The following is an 18702-nucleotide window of genomic DNA, read 5'->3' on the forward strand; positions in this document are numbered from 1 at the left end:
CCTGTGTACTCACTAGGTCTTTCCTCTCCAAAGGGGCAAGGGGCAGGAGCCAAGAACAATGGATACACCTGAACTAGTCTTTGGCAATACAACAAGTAGAACACAGGGGACTGGCGGAAGGGTGGGAACCCCAGTCTGGGGCAAGAAAAGATCTGAAAACCTTCAGTGAAGGTGCTTAGGACCAGTGACACTGGAGGTTAAGGTCCGAGGGCTGTGCTCTTGATCTACCTCTTCATCAGACAGATCTGGCTGCAAGCGGCGCTTCTTGCCGGCATAGCGCAGAAGGGAGGTGAGGGCGCGTAGGCCAAAGTCATAATGGTCTTGCCTGGAAAGCTGCTGCACAGCCAGTGAGTAAAGTGTGTACACCTTCTTGGCCAGAACCTGGGAACCAAAACAGAGTAGGGAACAACCCATCTCCCCACAAATCCCTCTGCTTCATCTAGGGACAGTTACATATACAAGAAGCTAGGTCCTGGGACTCGAAGCAGCCGGGAGGTGCTCTAGGGATAATCCTAATGAGCTCTTGCGGATTGTGCCATCATGGATTAGTGACGTCACAGGTGGGCGGCCTCCCTCCTCTTTCTTCTGCCTCCATAGCCTACTGACAGTAGTCTACATTCCTTGAAGGGTAAACTGATTGTGAGGCCTGCAGGGAATAATCTGTCTGGGGAATAATCATGGAAGGAAAATGAAATGATTGGGGAAGGGAGATTATCGGAATACCTTGCAGTTGCCAAAGCCCTCCCCAAAAAGGATGATTTCTGCGATGAGAGTGGAATCGGGCACCACCATGGCAATTGGACGGAACATGGATTTAAGATTCTCAGGAAGCTCTGTGCGACCAGCATAGCCTGGAAAACAGCACCATTTATTTAGAGTCCATACTGTTTCCCAAAGATCTGTTTCACCATCAGCCCATTTTCCCAACCCTCTCTCCAACCTTCACTTGCTCTCAGCTCCAGCTCCAAGACCTCTTCCCCTCCCCTCTCAGCCCTGGCCCTTTGCATACCCCTTTGCTCTGCCTCCCTGTCTCTGGGCTATTCCTTACTTTCTGCATGGCTCTGTTTCAAACTTAAATCACAGAGCTGTCAGTTTCCCATCATTCCAAGTTCCATGTATAAACTCACATCATTCCTAATAGAAATGACAGCTGTTTCTCTGATTCTTTCAGAAGCTAACCCCTTTCCTGTTTTCTCTTAGACCTTTCTCCCAGAACTGTTCCTGAGAAACAATAATGAAAGACTCTGGGTCCTGTGCTTTGGGGAGATTCTCCCACTCTGCAAAAAGGATGTCAGATAGAGCAGACCTCTGGGAGCCAGCCCAACGGGAAAAGACAGCTAAGTGCCCTGAAAGACTAGGGCTACACCTATACACGCAAGTGGTGAGTAATCCCTTAGGGAGAACAGTAAGACTGCCTCCCCTTTTCCCAGCAAGTTGTACGTCTGTCCTTCTCTCACACTGTATTGTCTTTAGCCACATTTCCCTTGGCTAAATACACTGACTGGCCAGGAAGGGGGAAGGGGCAGATGCATAGTTGTCTGCCCTGGACCGTTGGTTCTCCCCAGGGAGCCATGTCTGTGCCCCGGCCCTTACCAGGATTCATGGTGATGAAGATCCCACAGGACCACATCAGGTTTATTTCAAAGCCCTCAAAGGAGAAGTGGGTGAGGCGGGCAGCCAGGGCAGATAGGATGGACAGGATCTGCTGGGCCACCACTGACAGCACCTCGACGTTGATGCGGTTGAACTCATCAAAGCAGCCCCAGGCACCCGTCTGTGGGGTGGGAGGCAGAGTCGCTGGGAACAAGAGAAGGACCCCCGACTGGGAGAAACTAAACCATGTGACTAATATATCCTTCCTGGAACATTCTGAGAGGCGTGGCAGCCTGCAAACTATGTGTGCTTTGGGGACTGGAGGTCGGGGTGGGGGTGGGCGGGCCGCAGAGCACTCTTGGTAGTTCCTGCCCAGATCTTTCCATCAGACAAGGACAGTCGTGGGGGATGCTAGATGAGGTGTGGTTAGAACTTGTGAACACTGAGTACCTTCACTATGCACCACTTTACATGCAGTATCTTATTTGATCCTTACATACTCTTCTGATTGTGCCAATAAGCAAAGCAAAGCTCGGGGAAATACAGGGGCTCCCTCAGTTCTAAGAGCTAATGGAGGTGATGCAATGTTGTAGGTTACAAAGCACTGAACCAAACTGGGGTTTCAGTTGATTTTCTGGGACAAAAAGGTATCTAGGGAGCCCATGGGACAAGATAGCTAAGTACTGACCTGGGCCAGGCCTGAGTACATCCGGCCCATGGATTTATAGTCCAGGCCCTCGGAGCAGTTGACCACAATGACATAGATGCCAAGGGCCTTGCCCAGGTCCTTGACGGTCTCGGTCTTTCCTGTGCCTGCTGGGCCTTTAGGGGAGCCCCCTCGATGCAGGTGCAGTGCTGTGGTGAGTGTCATGTAACACCTGGGAATTGAGGACAGGACTCCCTCCAGCCTCCTGGAAGCCTCCAGCAGCATCCTCTAGCCACCCCCCAACCCTGCTCAGCCAACCTGTCTGTCAGAGGGGTGATGACAAGCCGGCCAGAGTTTCCCAAGTACTCATAACTATACAGGAATTGTGTGTTGGTCTGGCGGATCATACAGTCATCAGGGTCCTGGGGAAACAGGGCAGAGTGAGAGAGCCAGGCTTGGAGCAGCGAACGGCTGAGGGCAGGGCTGGAGATGCAAGGGGGTGGAAGTTAAAAGGTTAGGGCTCCGCTTTTGAATTAGGAGGAGGGAAGGGTTTAAGGCCAAAATAGAAAGTGGGCTTGTCCACCCCAATCCACGGCAGCAGCTGTCTGGAGCCTTTCTGGGTCCCTACCAAGGGACATCCACAGTGAGCACTGACTGGAAAAATGGTCTGTCACCCCTGAGTCAGGAGGCTGGAGAGAGTGAAGGGGATTAGGCTCCCGAGACAGGGATGAGGGCGGGGCTGGGATGTCACTGTATTTAGAGAACATGAATCTAATGAGAGCATCGGGGTTGGGTTTCAGGTAAGTGGGCGCCATCCCGTCTGCACCTTCTCCCAGTAGAAGCGCAGCTGGCTGAGCCAGTCGAAGGAACTGGTATCCACGAGACCACTTTTGTAAAGCCTCTCCAACACGTCCCGGGCGTGAACTTCTATCGTCACCAGGGCCACAATTTTAAGCCGCATGATCTTGGTCAAGTTCCCCCTGATGGCTTCTGAGTACTTATTCAGTATGGACACCTGTGGAATGAGGTGGTGGAGAAGGAAGTGACAGGGGGACACTACCAAACCCTCCTCATGCCTTGGCGCAGGCAGACACAGCGCTCAGCCCATGCCGACCCGGCCGCACCACAGCGCCTGCCCCCACAGGGCACAGGAGGGCAAACTGCTAATCCTCCCACCGTCCTCGCTGGACTTCTGCCGTAAAGCACCCTCATTCTGACCCTTTCCCACCAGCTCTCCTCTACTTCTGACTCCAGTTTATCCCCTCCCTCCCTCCAACTCTAACTCCAGGCCTATCCCGTACTTCTGAGGTCCCCACCTGCTTCTTCTTCAAGACCTTGAGGATTTTCTTGTCTCCCCACTCCTTAGCTGTCAGCAGGCACTTGGTGACATCAGCTGTCCACTGGATCTGACTGGCAGCGATCACCATCTGAGGCACGTGTGAGGCTCGGTTCCAAAGCCCTGTCCCTGGCCACCCACACAGCCCAGCTCCCAAATCCCAGCTTCTTCCAGGACCAGGTGCCACTCCCATCTCAGTGTGCTTTATCAGCCTGAAGGAAGTATGGAGCACACACCTAAGGTCAGGAGCTTAGGATCTGACCTGCAAAGAGCCAGGGTCACAGCCCAGAATAGGGCGCAAGAAACCTGCATTTCATGAGACTTGAGACTTACATTTCCTGCTCCCTTTGGGCACTATCTTTCTTGTTCCCTCATTTCTATGGGCCCCAGCTTACCTGGCCAGCCCACTCCTTCACCCATTTGTCCCTCTTGTTAAGAAACTTCTTGAGGGCCAGGCGACAGTTCCGGAGAAGGTCACGTAGGGTCACCCTCATGGCCCGCTCCACATCACAAAGCCAGGACTAGGAGGGGGTGAGAGAACAGAATGGCTCAGCCTCAGGGCAGAGCGCAGGTGCTTAGGAAACAGACCTCCTGGGCTTTGGGCCCAAGAGAAAAGCAAGAGCTGGGTAGCCCATGCCTTGGGTCCCTGAGGCAAAAGGAGGCCAGGGCGGGGGTGGGGGGCACACAGTCTGATTTTCAGGTTCAGGTTACAGGTTAGACTTTTCAGGAGCGGCAGGTGGAAGGGCAAAAAGTGACTAATGCCTCTTCACAGAGTCGTTTTCTCCTCACAGATCCAAACAAACTTTCTAATGGAAGGAAGAATCAGTTTAATCTTAGATCCTTGCTTCAACTCACCTCCACAGGCCCTTCTAAAAGTACTGGGTGGAGGAAATCAATATACTCGCCATCACCCGAGAACATTCCCAGAGCCTCCCATTTGCTGCTGGGTCCTCCAACCTGTAGAAACAAAAAGCTATTAATGGTCTGGCCTGCCCACTCCTGATGTTATCTACTCACAAGGGATGTGGGCCCTTTGAGGGTAATTTCTGTTCTTCTTCCCTGCCCTCAATATTACCAATTCTAAAAAGTCCTATCCTAGATAATCTAGAATCATTTATATTCTCCTCCTCTGGGGAGGGCATGATCCCCTCCAAGCCCTTCAATACCTTGACGTCTCCATCCCTCCCCTGCTCCCCATCCCATCATGGCCAGCTCTAATGACCTTCTGCATTCTCAGCAATTTGATGTTGTCAAAGCATTTTTTGAGGTGTGGCTGTACAGCTTCTGGGTTGCAGGACTGGCCCAGAATCTCCAGGAGGTCATCATTGGACAGGAAGTAGAAGCGAGGAAAAATATGGCGCTTGGTCTCTAAATACATATCCAAAGACTTCTGAATGTCTTCCAGGATTATGTTCATTTCTACCAATGTGTCCATGAGGCCTGGGAAAAGAGCAATGAATGACATTTGATGGCCCTTTTATCATTGTCCTGAGTAGATTTTTAGTCTCCAACATGCCCACTTTACCAGCTCTTGGATGTTGGGGTTCAGGTTGCCACAATTGTTTCTGGAAGCAAAGAAGTGTCCCCAGAAGCTCTAACACACTTATCCCATTCTCTTCACTAATTCATTATTAAGTATTTATTATATACCATTATACATGTTATACATTATGCATTAGTTATACATCACATATGATCCCATTCATATAAATACATCTCCCATCAGTCTTTGAAACGACAGTCCCATTCCACCAAAGAACTTGGGGCTCTGCTGGTCATCCCAAGAGCTTCTGAAAATTGGAGACTGTGCTGCACATAATCTGTACACAAATCAACAAGTTAAGATATTAGATTTAAATATGTATCACATGCACACAATGCAAGAGGTCTGCAGCCCTGGGGTTGCCAGTGTCCCTTGTGACTCAGTGAGACAGCACTAGACTGAGGGGCAACAGATGGCCATTCAAATGGCAGCTCTTCACTTACTAGCACAGCAGTTAACCATGTTGAGCTTTTATCTCTTTGTAAAATGCTAATGAGAGCCACCTCAAGGTGCAGTCTTAGATAGTAAATGAAATGGATTCACATTTGTGGGTTCTTGATAATAGTTTCCTCCCAGACTTAGGTTTTAATGGCTTGGTTTATACTCTGGGCCTCCCAGTTTCTGGCAGAAGTATGAAAGCCCTGGAGTTTGGACTCCTGTCTTCAAGTACACAGTCTGTAGGCCATTAGAGCCTGTGAGTGGCCCCTGCAGACCACAGGGCAAACTAGCTGTGGGTGAGATGAGTTTGTGTGTGTGTTCAATAAAAAGATAGTTGTTTTCATAGCTTTGCTTATAAATTGTTCCAAAATGTAATTTTGCTAATTATTTCAGATACTGTTTATAAAAAATGCATGTTGTCACTCAACTTTGCATATCCCAATACTTACATTTCATTAGAATAATTAAAATTATGTTTTTTTGATATATATGTACTCAAGGGTCTCCATAAAATGAAGAGTTGTTAGACTGGCCCTAGGCAAAATAAAGAAGTCCTCTGTACCCCCTGTCGGAATGCTCACCTCAGGATAGCCATTCTAGGTGCCCAGGGCCAACAGGACTTCCTGATTCTTTACCCCTATCTACTGCAATGAACCAGGCTGTATTACAGTACATCTCTCCCCTATCCCTCTACCCCATCCCCATGCATATCAAAGTGTCTATAATAAAGACTTGTTAATCTGATAAACCACTGAAAGTCAAGGTGGTATCAACAGCTAATAGTAAACACAGATTAACTCTGTCCCATTTATATGACAAGTGCTCTATTTGTATTATCTCAATTACCTGCATTACCTCATTGAATGAGTCAGCTAGAGAAGAAAAGTGATTCCTCAATCAGGGCTTCCTGAGGCACAGTGCTGTTCACTGAGCACTAACTTTATGCCAGACCTTGTGCTGAGTGTTACAAACTCCTTAACAATGCTTACAAAAGCCCTGAGAGATTGCTACCATTAATGCCCTCTACTGCAGGTGAGGAAACCGTAGTATGGAGGAAGCAAGCTGCTCAAGAGCATATCATCCGTGAGGCACAAGTCAAATTCTTAACTGAAGGCTGTCTAATTCCATATCCCCTCCTCTTAACCACTATATTGTACTTCACCCAAATAATTGTTGAATTTAATTTACTGAACTATTATTCAGTGCTAAGAGGTGATGTGCTGGACAGCAGCCAATCTCTCAATAAACAAAGCATGTGACCCTGGCTTCACAAATACATATCACCAACTGAGGCTATATCAGGGCCAGAGGCCAAGGAGCTCAGACCTGGATAGTGGGTGCTCCGGAGAGCATTGCTGTCCTTGTTCATCCGGTCCAGGGTGGACTTCCAGTTGCCATTGACCTGGTCAAAGAGGGCCGACTCACTGGGCAGCTGCTTGCGGATATCCTCTCCCATGAAGATGTTCTGAAGGGTCGAGAACCAGGGTGAGAATACTGTTTCTCACGTATTCTCCTCACTCTGCTCCCTGCTCCAGGACCAGGGATGACAGTTGAGTAGAAGATAAGGAGCATAAGAAACAAAGGGCAAGAAGCCCAAATTCTAGAAGCAAAGCTGGGATTGGGAGGCCAGGTACCTGGGTCCAGGAAGAAAAAAGGCTTTTCAGGAAGGGACTTGAAGATGAAAGGAAATAACAAGGAGTCAGATGCTTGGGCCATAGATGAAGAATGACTCTGGAGGTGGGAAAATAAGGCTGCCAGCAGGAAAATCTCCAGGTCCTATGCAAATAAAGGAGTAAGAACAATGTGCAGTGAATCCCAACCTCTAGGTACGTCCACTGCCGCTGCACTGTGAGCACCATCTCAATAACTTCCAAAATGAGGGAGAGGCAGCGTTCCCAGTGGTCCACATCCTTCTCAAAAGCCTTGACAAAACGAGATGCCTTCATGGTAGACAGAGCCACCTGGTTATCTTCCAGCGCCTGGAATACTTCCTCTGTACCTCTGGGGCGGAAGGTGTCAAAATCACAGCCCGTCCCCATCTGCCAAACTTTGGTCCCTATTCTGCAGCCCAGGTCACCCAGCCCTCCCCTCTCCCCACTCTCTACCTGAGTCGGTGATGACCCTTATCCTTGTAGGCTATTATGTCTAGCTGAATCACATCCCAGGTCTTGGCAATGTTTTGTAATTCCTGTGGAAAGAGATTGGGGGACAGAGCAATCAGGTATTTAGTCCCCAGGGTAATAGGAGCTCAGAGGGGCCATCAGATGATGAAAAGCTAAAGTCATTGCTGGAGGAGGCTTAAGAAGTTGGGGAGGATGGAAGAGGACACTCTCATACCAACTCTATAGCCAGCTCTTTGGTTGCTGAAGCAGAGATCTCCCCAATTTTATCCACATGCTGATCCATCCCAAGCTCCACAATCTGCTCCAAGGTAAAGCTTTCAGATTCCTGATCAAACTCCCGTTGGATCTCATCCCTGATCTGATCCCAGTGCCTGCAGCCAGGGACAGAAAGTCAGACCAGGAGGCCAGACACCAGGGCCTACTGGACAATATTAGCATCACTACCCAGGCTTCCTCCCATTGAGATATTATGATTCCATATATTTATTAATTCATGACTCAATACATATTTAGTAAATAGGATGCAATCCCAGGCATTGTGGGGAATACAGAGATTGAGAAGTTGATTATCTAGAGAGGGCGTTAAGAATGATTATTGTAGGTTTACTATAGATTATGCATGGGGCTAAAGTGCTCTATGTAAACCATCATTTAATTCCCATAAAATCACTCTATAAATGAGGAGTTATTAGTATGCCATTTATATATGAGAAACTGAGGCTTAGAGAAGTTAAATAACTTAAGCAAATAAAGCAGTTAGGCTATGCTAAACCGCATACTTACTGGTGAGACATTGCCAAAAACATTACCCTGGAAGCTATGCAAAAGAAGTAAATTACTTCCTCCTCAGTGGATAGATAATTATTAAAACACAATTTATAAAATTGTTTATTCCATTCTCAATGGTTTCAAAGGGCTCTTCTACTATGTAATAAATTCCAGGTTCGTTAAAAGGGTTAAGCTTCAAAAATAACATTATAAAGTATTAGAAGCATGTAGAGAATGCATTTGTAACTCTGGGCTAGAGTAGGTCTTCTTACACAAGGCAAAAAAGCAAAAGCTACAAAGGAAGAAAATTCTACTTTTGGCTACATCAGGATAAAATCTTCTGTACAACAGAAGACAAAGTGAGGTGCAGCAGAGTGGGAAGGAAGCAGAGGAGGAAGAGGTAGGCGGAGACCCCAGGACGGTGGACGCCTCTGATACAAAGACTTCTTCAGGACGTGCTTGCGGACAGGGGCAGAGAGTGCTGTGAACACTGCTAAGGGACAGGTGACGGCACAGGCCAGAGGGTTGCCCCAGGAGTGGAGGGGCCCCCTCACCTTTCTCTAAGGGCAGAGTTTCGTAGGTCCGAGATGAGAGGCATGGTCCTCTTGAACTGCTCTATTTTTGAGCGAGTGGTTTCGATAATTTCCCAGTTTCGGTCCTGAGCAGAAGTGAGAGGCATCGGAAGGCCTGAGGAGCTGCCCCGCTCAGTCCCCCCTCCTCAAGAGCTTCTCTTTCTCCACCCACCTTATACTCTTTGGCGAGTCTTGTGAGGCGGCGGAAGAGCCCATGGGCCATGGTCTCCATGGCCTCCGTCTGCAGGGTCAGGAACCGCCCAGTCTTCCACTGGTTCCAGTTCTCCTCCCAGTCCCGGGTGATCTCCCAGACTTGCTGCAGTGCGCCCAGCTCCTTGGTGGTGGAAAGCAGAAAGCTGCGGTAAGTGCTATGACTCCCGCCCTTTTCCTCCCCGACCTGCACTCGGTCCTTTACCCCTGTCAGTCTGAGAAGCTTTTCCCTCCACATAACAGAGCTCCCTCCTCAGCTCACATTTTTTCTCCACTCTCTTTCCTTAAGAGCCCAAGTAACCAGCACATGAAAAGAGCCACAACATCACTAGTCAGTAGGGACATGCAAATCAAAGCACAGTGAGATACCACTTCACACCCAGCAGGATGGCAAGGACCAAAAGAAAGAAGGGGGAATAAGTGTTGGTGAGGATATGGAGCAATAGGAACCCTTGTGCACTGCTGGTGGGAGTGTGAAGTGGTAGAAAAGAGCTTGGCAGTTCCTCACAAAGTTAATTATACATAAATGACCCAGAAATTCCACTCCCGAGTACATACCCACGAGAACTGGGAACAGGGACTCAAACAAATATGAGTATTCACAGGCTTGTAGCAGCATTAGTCACAATAGCTAGGAGGTGCAGACAATCCCAAATGTCTACCAACAGGTTGACGGATAAACAAATGGTGGTAAATCCATATAATGGAATATTATTTGGCCATAAAAGGAATGAAGTACATGCTGCAACGTGGATGAACCTTGACAACATCATGGGCCTAGCTCAGTACACCACCTTCTCCAGGTTTTGCAGGTCCTTAGAAACTGGCTGCTCAATCTTGAAGATGCCCAAGTTGGCCCGGAGACTGTTTTCTTCTTCCTGCATGGCAGTCAGCATGGCTCGCACTTGGGCCATCTGCTCCAGAGCAGCCTGATATTCCACATTACTGGTGAAGGGGCCTGTGGGAATCCAAGGTGAAGCTGAGATCCCGGCCTAAGGCCATGGTCCCCTGAAAGGACCACCATGGCTCTCCTAACCCTTAATGGGTAAATCTCTCTTCTCTCCTCACATGAGAGAGGGAAGGGAAGGGAAATGAGGGAATGCACTAAAAGAATGATGGCTAATCTTAGCAAAAAGTACTAAATGTGGCTTGAAAATCAGAGACAGGTGGGATATGGGAAGTCAGTCTAAGACTACTGGAAATAATGTGAGTTGGGCTGCTGCCTTCCAGCCGAAAATCAGGGACAACAGGTGTGTCCCTGACAGAAGCACGATGGTCTCTTTCTTTCCCTAGCACCATCCTTCTTCTGCTTATCCTTGTTCGTATCTCCTAGGACCTAGGCTTTGAAACACAGGTCAAAACAAAAGTATGGAAGGAGGAGAAGTGGACAAATGGGTACCTTTGAATTCAAATTCCTCCAGAAGATTGTGTGCTTTCTTCTTGAAATCATCAGCCAAGTGAATTAGGCCGGTCTTGAATTTCTCCTTGTGTCTCTTCAGCATTTGTTCACTGTCCAGCAGAGTTTGCTGGAAGACGACCCACTCCCCACTGAGACTGTCCAGCATCTCCAGTACCTGAACAGCAAAGAGAGGAAGGTGACCCACAAGCAGGAGATCTGTCCTCACCAATGCTCATAAGGACTCTTTTCTTATCCCTCAGGCCAGCATTTGTGGCCAAGTACTACATGCCATGAGGCCCAAATGATATCAAGCAGTGAGTTTCTGGGCCTAAATGAAATCCATAAACTGACCCAAAATACCATTGGAGTTGGCTTTGGCTCTCAGGGACTTTTGAATTTTCTTCCCTGCTCACTTCTCTGCTCCCCCTCTGACAGCACAAGGCTCTACTACATGGGAATTAGCTTTCTCCACAATCTGCCGCTGCTGTTATGGGCCCAGCTCAGGTGGACCAGACACCACTGGGACTCACAGGGTCAGGAACTGGCACCTCGTACTTCTCAAGAATGGCAAACTGCTCATGTATGGGAGGGATCTGGTTCTCCAGGTTGGGCAAGTCATGCTGCAGGGTATCCATGAGTTGCAAACTGACCCCCAGTTCCTCCAGTGTCTGGGGAGGATGGCTGATTCTGAAGGCAGGCAAAGAGAGCATTGGGAAGTGGAAAGGATGGGGCCTGCCCTCCCACCCCCCATGCCTGTGCCCAGCACCTGAGCCCATACTTCTCAGCATTCTCCTTCAGGTAGGTGTGCAGCTCCAGGAGGCACCTGGCTGCCATCTCCTTGAGCAGAGTCGTGAACTTGTTCTGCCACTCGTTGCAGTGGTGCACCAGCGAGAACTTGAGGTGTGAGCAGTCCAGCAACACAAACTGGATGTTGAGGACTGTCTCCTCCTTCTGCACATTATTAGCAACCTCCGTGTAGCTGGAAGGGCCCATATACGCACTGAGATGTTTTTTACTTTGTAGACATGCCCACTGCCCTGATGCTACTCCAAGTTCTGGTTTGTTACCACCCAGACCTGTGCGGCAGCTCTAAAGTACTCTTCTGCTCCCAGATGTCTTCCACTTCAGTCCACCCCAGGCATACGATTGTGATCGGGTTGTTTTCCCAACCATGGCCTACACTCAGCATTCAAGGCTTTAGGGTTGCATAGATCTGGTTGAGTTCACACTACTGCTTGCTAGCTCGTGACCACAGGCAGATTATTTAACTGTTCTGAGCCTCAATTTCCTTCTACATAACTTGGTGATAATAATAGAACCTACCTCACAAGGTGGTTGAGTGAATTAAGTTATCTGTTGGATACAAGCCCCTTTGCATACTTTCTTTCCTGTACCTGTGTTCTAGACCACTGTTTGGTGAACATGCCCATGTGTTCCCATCTTTATTCATTTCTTATGCTATTTTCTCTACCTGGAATGCTCTACCACTGCCCATGTCTGCCTGCTGAAATCCTACCAATTCCATAAAGCCCAGGCCCAAAGTCACTCCCTTCACAAAGCCTTTCCTGATGTCCCTGGTTGGAATTCTCTCTCTTTCCATTGAACTGCCCTGGCACTTTGTATACCTTAATCATAGTACTCGTCACATTGAAGCTTGAAGTAATAAGTACGTTAGGTAAGCATTTTAGAGTTTACCAAGTGCTTTCACATATATCTAGAATCTCACAACCTTATAAGGTAGTTAGTGTAATATCTGTTTCACAGGAAACTCAAGTCCAAGAATATAAGTAATGTGACTAAGATTGCACAGCTAGTAAGTAGTAGAGTTGGGATTTCAACTGTTCTGAAGACACCGTGGCCAATCATCTTTTGGGGATCCTTTTATCTTCTCTAATACACTATATAGCCTGCTGGAGGAAAAAACTTGTTCATTTCTTTACTCCTCACAACCCAAGTGATAATGTTGTTTATTGAATGAATGAATGACTACAGGACAAAGCAAGGGGCATTCAGATCAGAATTTCAGAATCTTCTTCAATTTAACTCCAATCTGCCTTCTTAAAATGAAAGCATTCACATCCCTCACAGTTCAGATCTCTAAGCATTTCTTCTTTCCCAACAGAACCCTGTGGGTACTTTCCACCAAGACAGCCTTTTCCCTAAATTTTGTCCAGCTCTTATCTGATCTCTACCCTTTGAGAAACAAAGGGTCAGTGTCTTAGGTCCTGTTCTTTTCCTAAAACTGAGGACACACATTTTCTGTACCTCTCCCTACCCCCAATTCTCTTCCTAATTCCCTAGGCCCAGACCTCATCCTGAGGTTCTGCCTCTTAGAGACAGACCTTCACATCTACCTTTGCTCCTTACCGGGCAATATCAGCATCAAAGGAAGAGACAGGAGGGTTGAGGCGCTGATAGCGACGAATGAAAGAGCCCTTGTTGATCTCCCAGATTTCCCGGTACAGATCCCAGGTCTTGAGGTAGTTCTGCAGCAAGCTCGCATTGTTGGTCATACCCCCGCTGATCTGGGCCTGGATCTTCTTGATGTCTTCATCTCTTTCTTCAAGACCCAGCAAAATGCTTCACACTAACTTCCATCCCAACCCAAGCTCCAGCCTGGCCCCTGGCCACTCATTGCCCCAGACCCTCCATGCCAACATTCCCTCTCTGAAGGAATATGGTTCAAATGATGTGAACATTAGAACATAAAGGGGGCAGAAAGTAGAAGTATGGTGCTGATCCGTAGGATTCAGATGTCTCAACTGTTGGTATTTTGCATCTTATATCCCAGCCCCAACCCCAAATTTGTCTTTCCTAATCTCCCACCCCAAATCCCAAATCCCTTGAGCATTAGTCACCCAATCTCAACCCCCATTCCTGCCCTTGTCTCCTTCCCTAATCTAGCCCCTTGATCCAGATTTTCTACCAATCATGGAAATGACTGGCCCAATATGTCTGGAAACAGCCCTGGTCTCTTCCTCCTAGCTCCACCCATTCCTAAGCCTCTGATACCTCTCAACCTGGTGCCCTCCTCATTGCCCACTCACCCACAATTATATGAATGGGGTCACGATTAAACTTGCACTTGATGAGAATTTCAGGGAGGTGGTGGAAGACAGAGATGGTGGAGAAGAGGTGTTTGCCAATGTCATTGACCACACTTGCCAAAGTCTGAAGAGTGGGTGAGAATTCCACCTGGGGGGACACAGGCAAGAGGGGCTTAGCACAGGTCATGGAGGAGACATGCCTCAGAACTGATAAGGCTGAATACCTCAGAACCAGGCCAGGGGGCTATAGGATAAAGTCAAAGCCAAGGGCCAAATTTAAGGATTGAGGGAAACTGGTAAATAAAGTGTGATAGTTTTGGGGTGTGAGGGGCAAAGTAGTCCCCACCTGTGCCACACTCCCCTGCATGTCATTCTGCAAAATGACAAGGACTTGAAAGAGTGGGTTTGGGCTGGTCTTTCCATCCCCATTGATAGCCTTGGACAGTTCCAACAGTGACCACTTCACATTCAGGCGCAGTGCATCTTCCATCATGTGGTTCAACCGAATCGTGTACAGCATCCATTGCTGCTGAATCTGGTGGAGAGATGTGGGGGAAGGGAACCCCTCAGGGAAGACAGCACAGGTCTTGAGAAATGAGAACCAGCAGACAGAGAAGGGAACAAGCTGGTTAAATAGAAAGGTAGGATGCTGGGTCCTGAGGAAGAAGGTTTGAAAGACTGAAGTGAATCCAAGACTAGCAGGGTATTTGGGGGGAACACCAAGAGAAAGGTCTGCTGGGACTGGGGGACTTGTCTGGCCATAAAGCCCTGGCCACAGGACCCCTACCTCAGGGCCATCATTCTTGAAGACCTCGTAGGAGTTGGTCATGATGGCCACAGCGTCCTGGTGCAGGCTCATCAGTTTCTGCTGCACAGCTGCCCGGTGTTCTCTTTGGTCCTCCTCAAATTCCAGGTCCCGGTATACCCGTTTGCCACTAATGCATACCAGCAGCATCTCTGATATCTCCTGGGCTCGCCAGCCAATGGTCAGGGTGGAAGCCTTGAACTCATGAACAATCTTCTGCACCTGGAGTCGATCCCACCCATGGGGGAGCTTCAGCTGGGGAAGAGACCCTCTGGGTCTACATTTATCTCCAGCCCATTCTCTAGCTAGAGTTGCTGATGTTAAAAAAAAACCCTTCCATAAGCACGCTTAATTCATTTCATGCTATTCCCTGGTCTCTCCACCACTACCCAAAATATTTATTACCCATGCACCAGACCTTCAGGGTTGAATGACCATGGCCCACCTTGCTGGCATGTATGCGGCACTCAGTGATGAAAAAGGCACTGGCCCCCTTCAAGGCCCAATGCAGTTTCTTGAGCCCAGGGTGGATCTTTTTATCCAGGAATCGGATACGTTCTTTGAAGAGGGCCTTCTCATCTGGGGACAGCATGGCGATAATCCTGTGTATGAGAGAAAATTGGGAGCTGGAGGAGACAAGCTCTACAGACCTGATGGAAAAATCTGAAAGTTCACAATTCTAGGTTAGGTTAATGCTTCCCAATAAAACTTTCTGCAATAATGGAAATATTCTACAGTTTGTGCTATCCAATATGCCAGCCACTAAACACCTTGGCTATGGGGCACACTTTAAATGTGGCCTGTGCAAAATGAATAACAGAATTTAAAAATGTTATTTAATTTCAATTAATTAACTAAAATAGAAATAACTACATGCAACTAGTGCTACTGTGTTGGAGTATAGTTCTAGACACCTGAACAAGGCTACTGGTTCCACCTGCTCAGACTTTAACTGGCCTGAGAAAGGTAATCAACCCAGAACAAAGCTTTACTCCAGAGATGAGTAATGCGGTGTTAGGGGAAGGGCCACCAGTATGGTCTTGGTTTGACTCTGATGTCATTTGGTGCCCATATCCTAATGCCACCCAGTCTGATTCCTAGAGAAGTGACCCAGGCCTACAGTTTATATGGCCCAAGTGTCCTATAGGATGGGATGGGACCTGGCTGTTCTTGCTCTCTGCCTTGATGCTAGAAGGCAAAACTGCAGGGGACAGGAATAATCACAGGGCCATAGGAAAGAGTGTGGAAACCTCCTCTTTTTTGAGATGGACAAAATGTAAAGGACACAGAAAAGGGATGACATCACTGGGCAGAGAAGACAAGGAGGAGCCACAAACTAGTATAGAGAAGGGCTGCAGCGAGGACTGGAGCCCTACCGATTGTAGTCTCGAGCAACAAGTAGCAGATTTTCTCGGAGGATGCGCAGGTCCTCCGCACGTTCGGCCACATTCATCACATAATGGGGAGTCTCAAACAGCAGGCGCTCCCAGTAGTCAATCTCCACAAAAAGAATCAGCAGGGACCTGGTGGGGGAAAGAAAGGCAAAGCAGTGAAGGGCATAAACTAGAACCAAGGTGGACCAAAGGGTGCAGGGCTGGGAAGCACAGACATTTAGAGACAAGAAATGAAGCAGAGCTGTGAACAAGAAAGACCGACTGGACCTGTTAACTTTTGCTCCTCTCCCCAAACCACTAAAACAGGAAAGGGGATTTTGTTTGTTTAAGGCATTAGGAGACAACATTTTTGGAAGCCAAAAAGCAGATGGATAAGGAGCAGAACTGGAACCCTGAGCTGCCGATGCAGACAGCTAAGAGGCCACCCTTTTATGCTGTGGGGCTCTCCAAAGACCCAGGGGCTGTGGCTCCGGTACCCCAGGAAGAAGTGAAGGTGGGCCTAATGCAGGAAAACCAGTTGAAAGTTTAGGAAGCAGTGCTCACATGTGACATGTCCCCTCCACTCCTCTGCACAGTTAAGCAAGTCCCCTCTTCACCCCAATGGAAGACTGAAGGCTCCTTGTCTGGAGGAGGCAATACAGAGGCAAGTAGAGGGGCTTTGGCATGGGAACCCCAGGCCCAATTGAAGGAGAGGGTAATGTACTGAGAGAAGGGGGCCTTAAATGACAAGTACACACTGAATGCTAAGCCCCTAGCCTTCTTTTCCCACCCAGAAGCAAGCGCTCTGGCAGCTGGGCCACCACCCTCCAGAATGAAGTTTGGAAGACTGTTTTCTATAGCCTCTGACCAGCCAAAGAGAAAAGTCCCAAAGAAGATGACCTCAGCAATCCCCTGAGAACGGCCCACCCAGGGAAGCCCAGGGAGGAGCCCAGGGGGAAGCCTCAGTCCTGCTCCAGAGCTGCCAACCAGCTTCCCAGCAATCTTCCCTTCAATATGGATAACTAAGGATCACAAAACACTGGGCTCCGTCTTTCCTAGCACAAAAGGTGGGAGCCCAAACAATCATAAAAAAGCAACTCAGAGAGAGTGAGAAGGGACAGAAGCTGTGCAGAAAGCAGACTGCCCCCTCAAATAAGAAAAACAAGCAAGACTGCAGCTAACGTCCTCAGACGGGTCCCAGAAACAGAAGAGCATCTGTGAAACAAAACGAGACGCTATAAAAGTAAACACTGAAAGTGCTCTTTGAAGTTAAAAATGACTGCAGAAAATGTTCAAAACAAAAGAAACATTAAAGATAAAGTTGTCTCTGCAAAACTACTAGAACTAATATCGGAATTCAGCAAAGTTGCAGGATACAAAATTAACACACAGAAATCTGTAGCTTTCCTATACAGTAACAATGAACTAATAGAAAGAGAAATCAGGAAAACAATTCCATTCACAATAGCATCAAAAGGAATAAAATACCTAGGAATAAACCTAACCAAGGACCAGTTCTCTAAAGAAGAAATCCAGATGGCCAACAGGCACATGAAAAGATGCTCCACATCGCTAATCATCAGAGAAATGCAAATTAAAACCACAATGAGATATCACCTCACACCAGTAAGGATGGCCACCATCCAAAAGACAAACAACAACAAATGTTGGCGAGGTTGTGGAGAAAGGGGAACCCTCCTACACTGCTGGTGGGAATGTAAATTAGTTCAACCATTGTGGAAAGCAGTATGGAGGTTCCTCAGAATGCTCAAAATAGAAATACCATTTGACCCAGGAATTCCACTTCTAGGAATTTGCCCTAAGAATGCAGCACTCCAGTTTGAAAAAGACAGATGCACCCCTATGTTTATCGCTGTACTATTTACAATAGCCAAGAAATGGAAGCAACCTAAATGTCCATCAGTAGATGAATGGATAAAGAAGAGGTGGTACATATACACAATGGAATATTATTCAGCCATAAGAAAAAGACAGATCCTACCATTCGCAACAACATGGATGGAGCTAGAGGGTATTATGCTCAGTGAAATAAGCCAGGTGGAGAAAGACAAATACCAAATGATTTCACTCATATGTGGAGTATAAGAGCAAAGAAAAATTGAAGGAACAAAAGAGCAGCAGAATCACAGAACCCAAGAATGGACTAACAGTTACCAAAGGGAAAGGGACTGGGGAGGATGGGAGGGAAGGGAGGGATAAGGGCGGGGAAAAAGAAAGAGGGCATTATGATTAGCATGTATAGTGCGTGGGGGGCACAGGGAGGGCTGTGCAACACAGAGAAGACAAGTAGTGATTTTACAGCATCTTACTACATACATGGACAGTGACTGTGAACAGGTATGTGGGGGGGACTTGGTGAAGGGGGAGCCTGGTAAACATAATGTTCTTCATGTAATTGTAGATTAATGATACCAAAATAAAAAAAAAGATAAAGTTGGCAGAAATCTCTCAGAAAGTAGAGAAAAAGACACAAAGATGGAAGGCAGAGAGAATAGAAAACTCCCAGTTAATAATCATTTATATTGATTACATGCTGAAATTATAGTTTGAGAAAATTGGGTTGAATATTAAAGTTAATTTCACTTGTTTTTTTTCCTTTATTAAATACCTTACTAGAAAAATGTTAACCGTGTATGTGACCCTCATGTCCAGTGACCTCCCCCTTCACAGACAGCTGCTGCTCTGTGGAACTTATGACCTTCACACATCCTCCACCTCTGAGATAATCCGCTCAACATCCCAGCCCCTGAGCCCAGCTTCCTCCCCCCATGGCAGCATGACCTCCAAGCGCCCCCCACAACTGTCCTGTTCTTTCACCTCATGGAGAC

At 47.6% G+C, this 18702-nt stretch overlaps 1 protein-coding gene across 2 annotated transcripts in view; it reads right to left on the reverse strand.

Annotated features, from left to right (window-relative positions):
- DNAH2 (dynein axonemal heavy chain 2) overlaps positions 1–18702 on the reverse strand; it is a 96547-nt gene that overhangs the window by 46830 nt on the left and 31015 nt on the right. For both annotated transcript variants that reach the window (XM_017671777.3, XM_073234886.1), the window contains exons 16-41: positions 15857–16003; positions 14926–15082; positions 14463–14702; positions 14022–14210; positions 13676–13823; positions 12996–13188; positions 11407–11607; positions 11159–11315; positions 10629–10803; positions 10024–10187; positions 9192–9353; positions 9002–9105; positions 7894–8050; positions 7662–7744; positions 7377–7557; positions 6883–7021; positions 4798–5015; positions 4431–4532; positions 3971–4096; positions 3556–3666; positions 3066–3254; positions 2558–2661; positions 2282–2471; positions 1594–1774; positions 724–851; positions 229–381 (exon numbers count right to left, since the gene is read on the reverse strand). In XM_017671777.3, the coding sequence (XP_017527266.3) occupies positions 229–381; positions 724–851; positions 1594–1774; positions 2282–2471; positions 2558–2661; positions 3066–3254; positions 3556–3666; positions 3971–4096; positions 4431–4532; positions 4798–5015; positions 6883–7021; positions 7377–7557; positions 7662–7744; positions 7894–8050; positions 9002–9105; positions 9192–9353; positions 10024–10187; positions 10629–10803; positions 11159–11315; positions 11407–11607; positions 12996–13188; positions 13676–13823; positions 14022–14210; positions 14463–14702; positions 14926–15082; positions 15857–16003 (4099 nt within the window). The remainder of the gene's footprint in view (positions 1–228; positions 382–723; positions 852–1593; positions 1775–2281; positions 2472–2557; positions 2662–3065; positions 3255–3555; positions 3667–3970; positions 4097–4430; positions 4533–4797; positions 5016–6882; positions 7022–7376; positions 7558–7661; positions 7745–7893; positions 8051–9001; positions 9106–9191; positions 9354–10023; positions 10188–10628; positions 10804–11158; positions 11316–11406; positions 11608–12995; positions 13189–13675; positions 13824–14021; positions 14211–14462; positions 14703–14925; positions 15083–15856; positions 16004–18702) is intronic.

The sequence above is a fragment of the Manis javanica genome, chromosome 4 (genome assembly GCF_040802235.1).
Source record: "Manis javanica isolate MJ-LG chromosome 4, MJ_LKY, whole genome shotgun sequence".
NCBI classification, from domain to species: domain Eukaryota; kingdom Metazoa; phylum Chordata; class Mammalia; order Pholidota; family Manidae; genus Manis; species Manis javanica.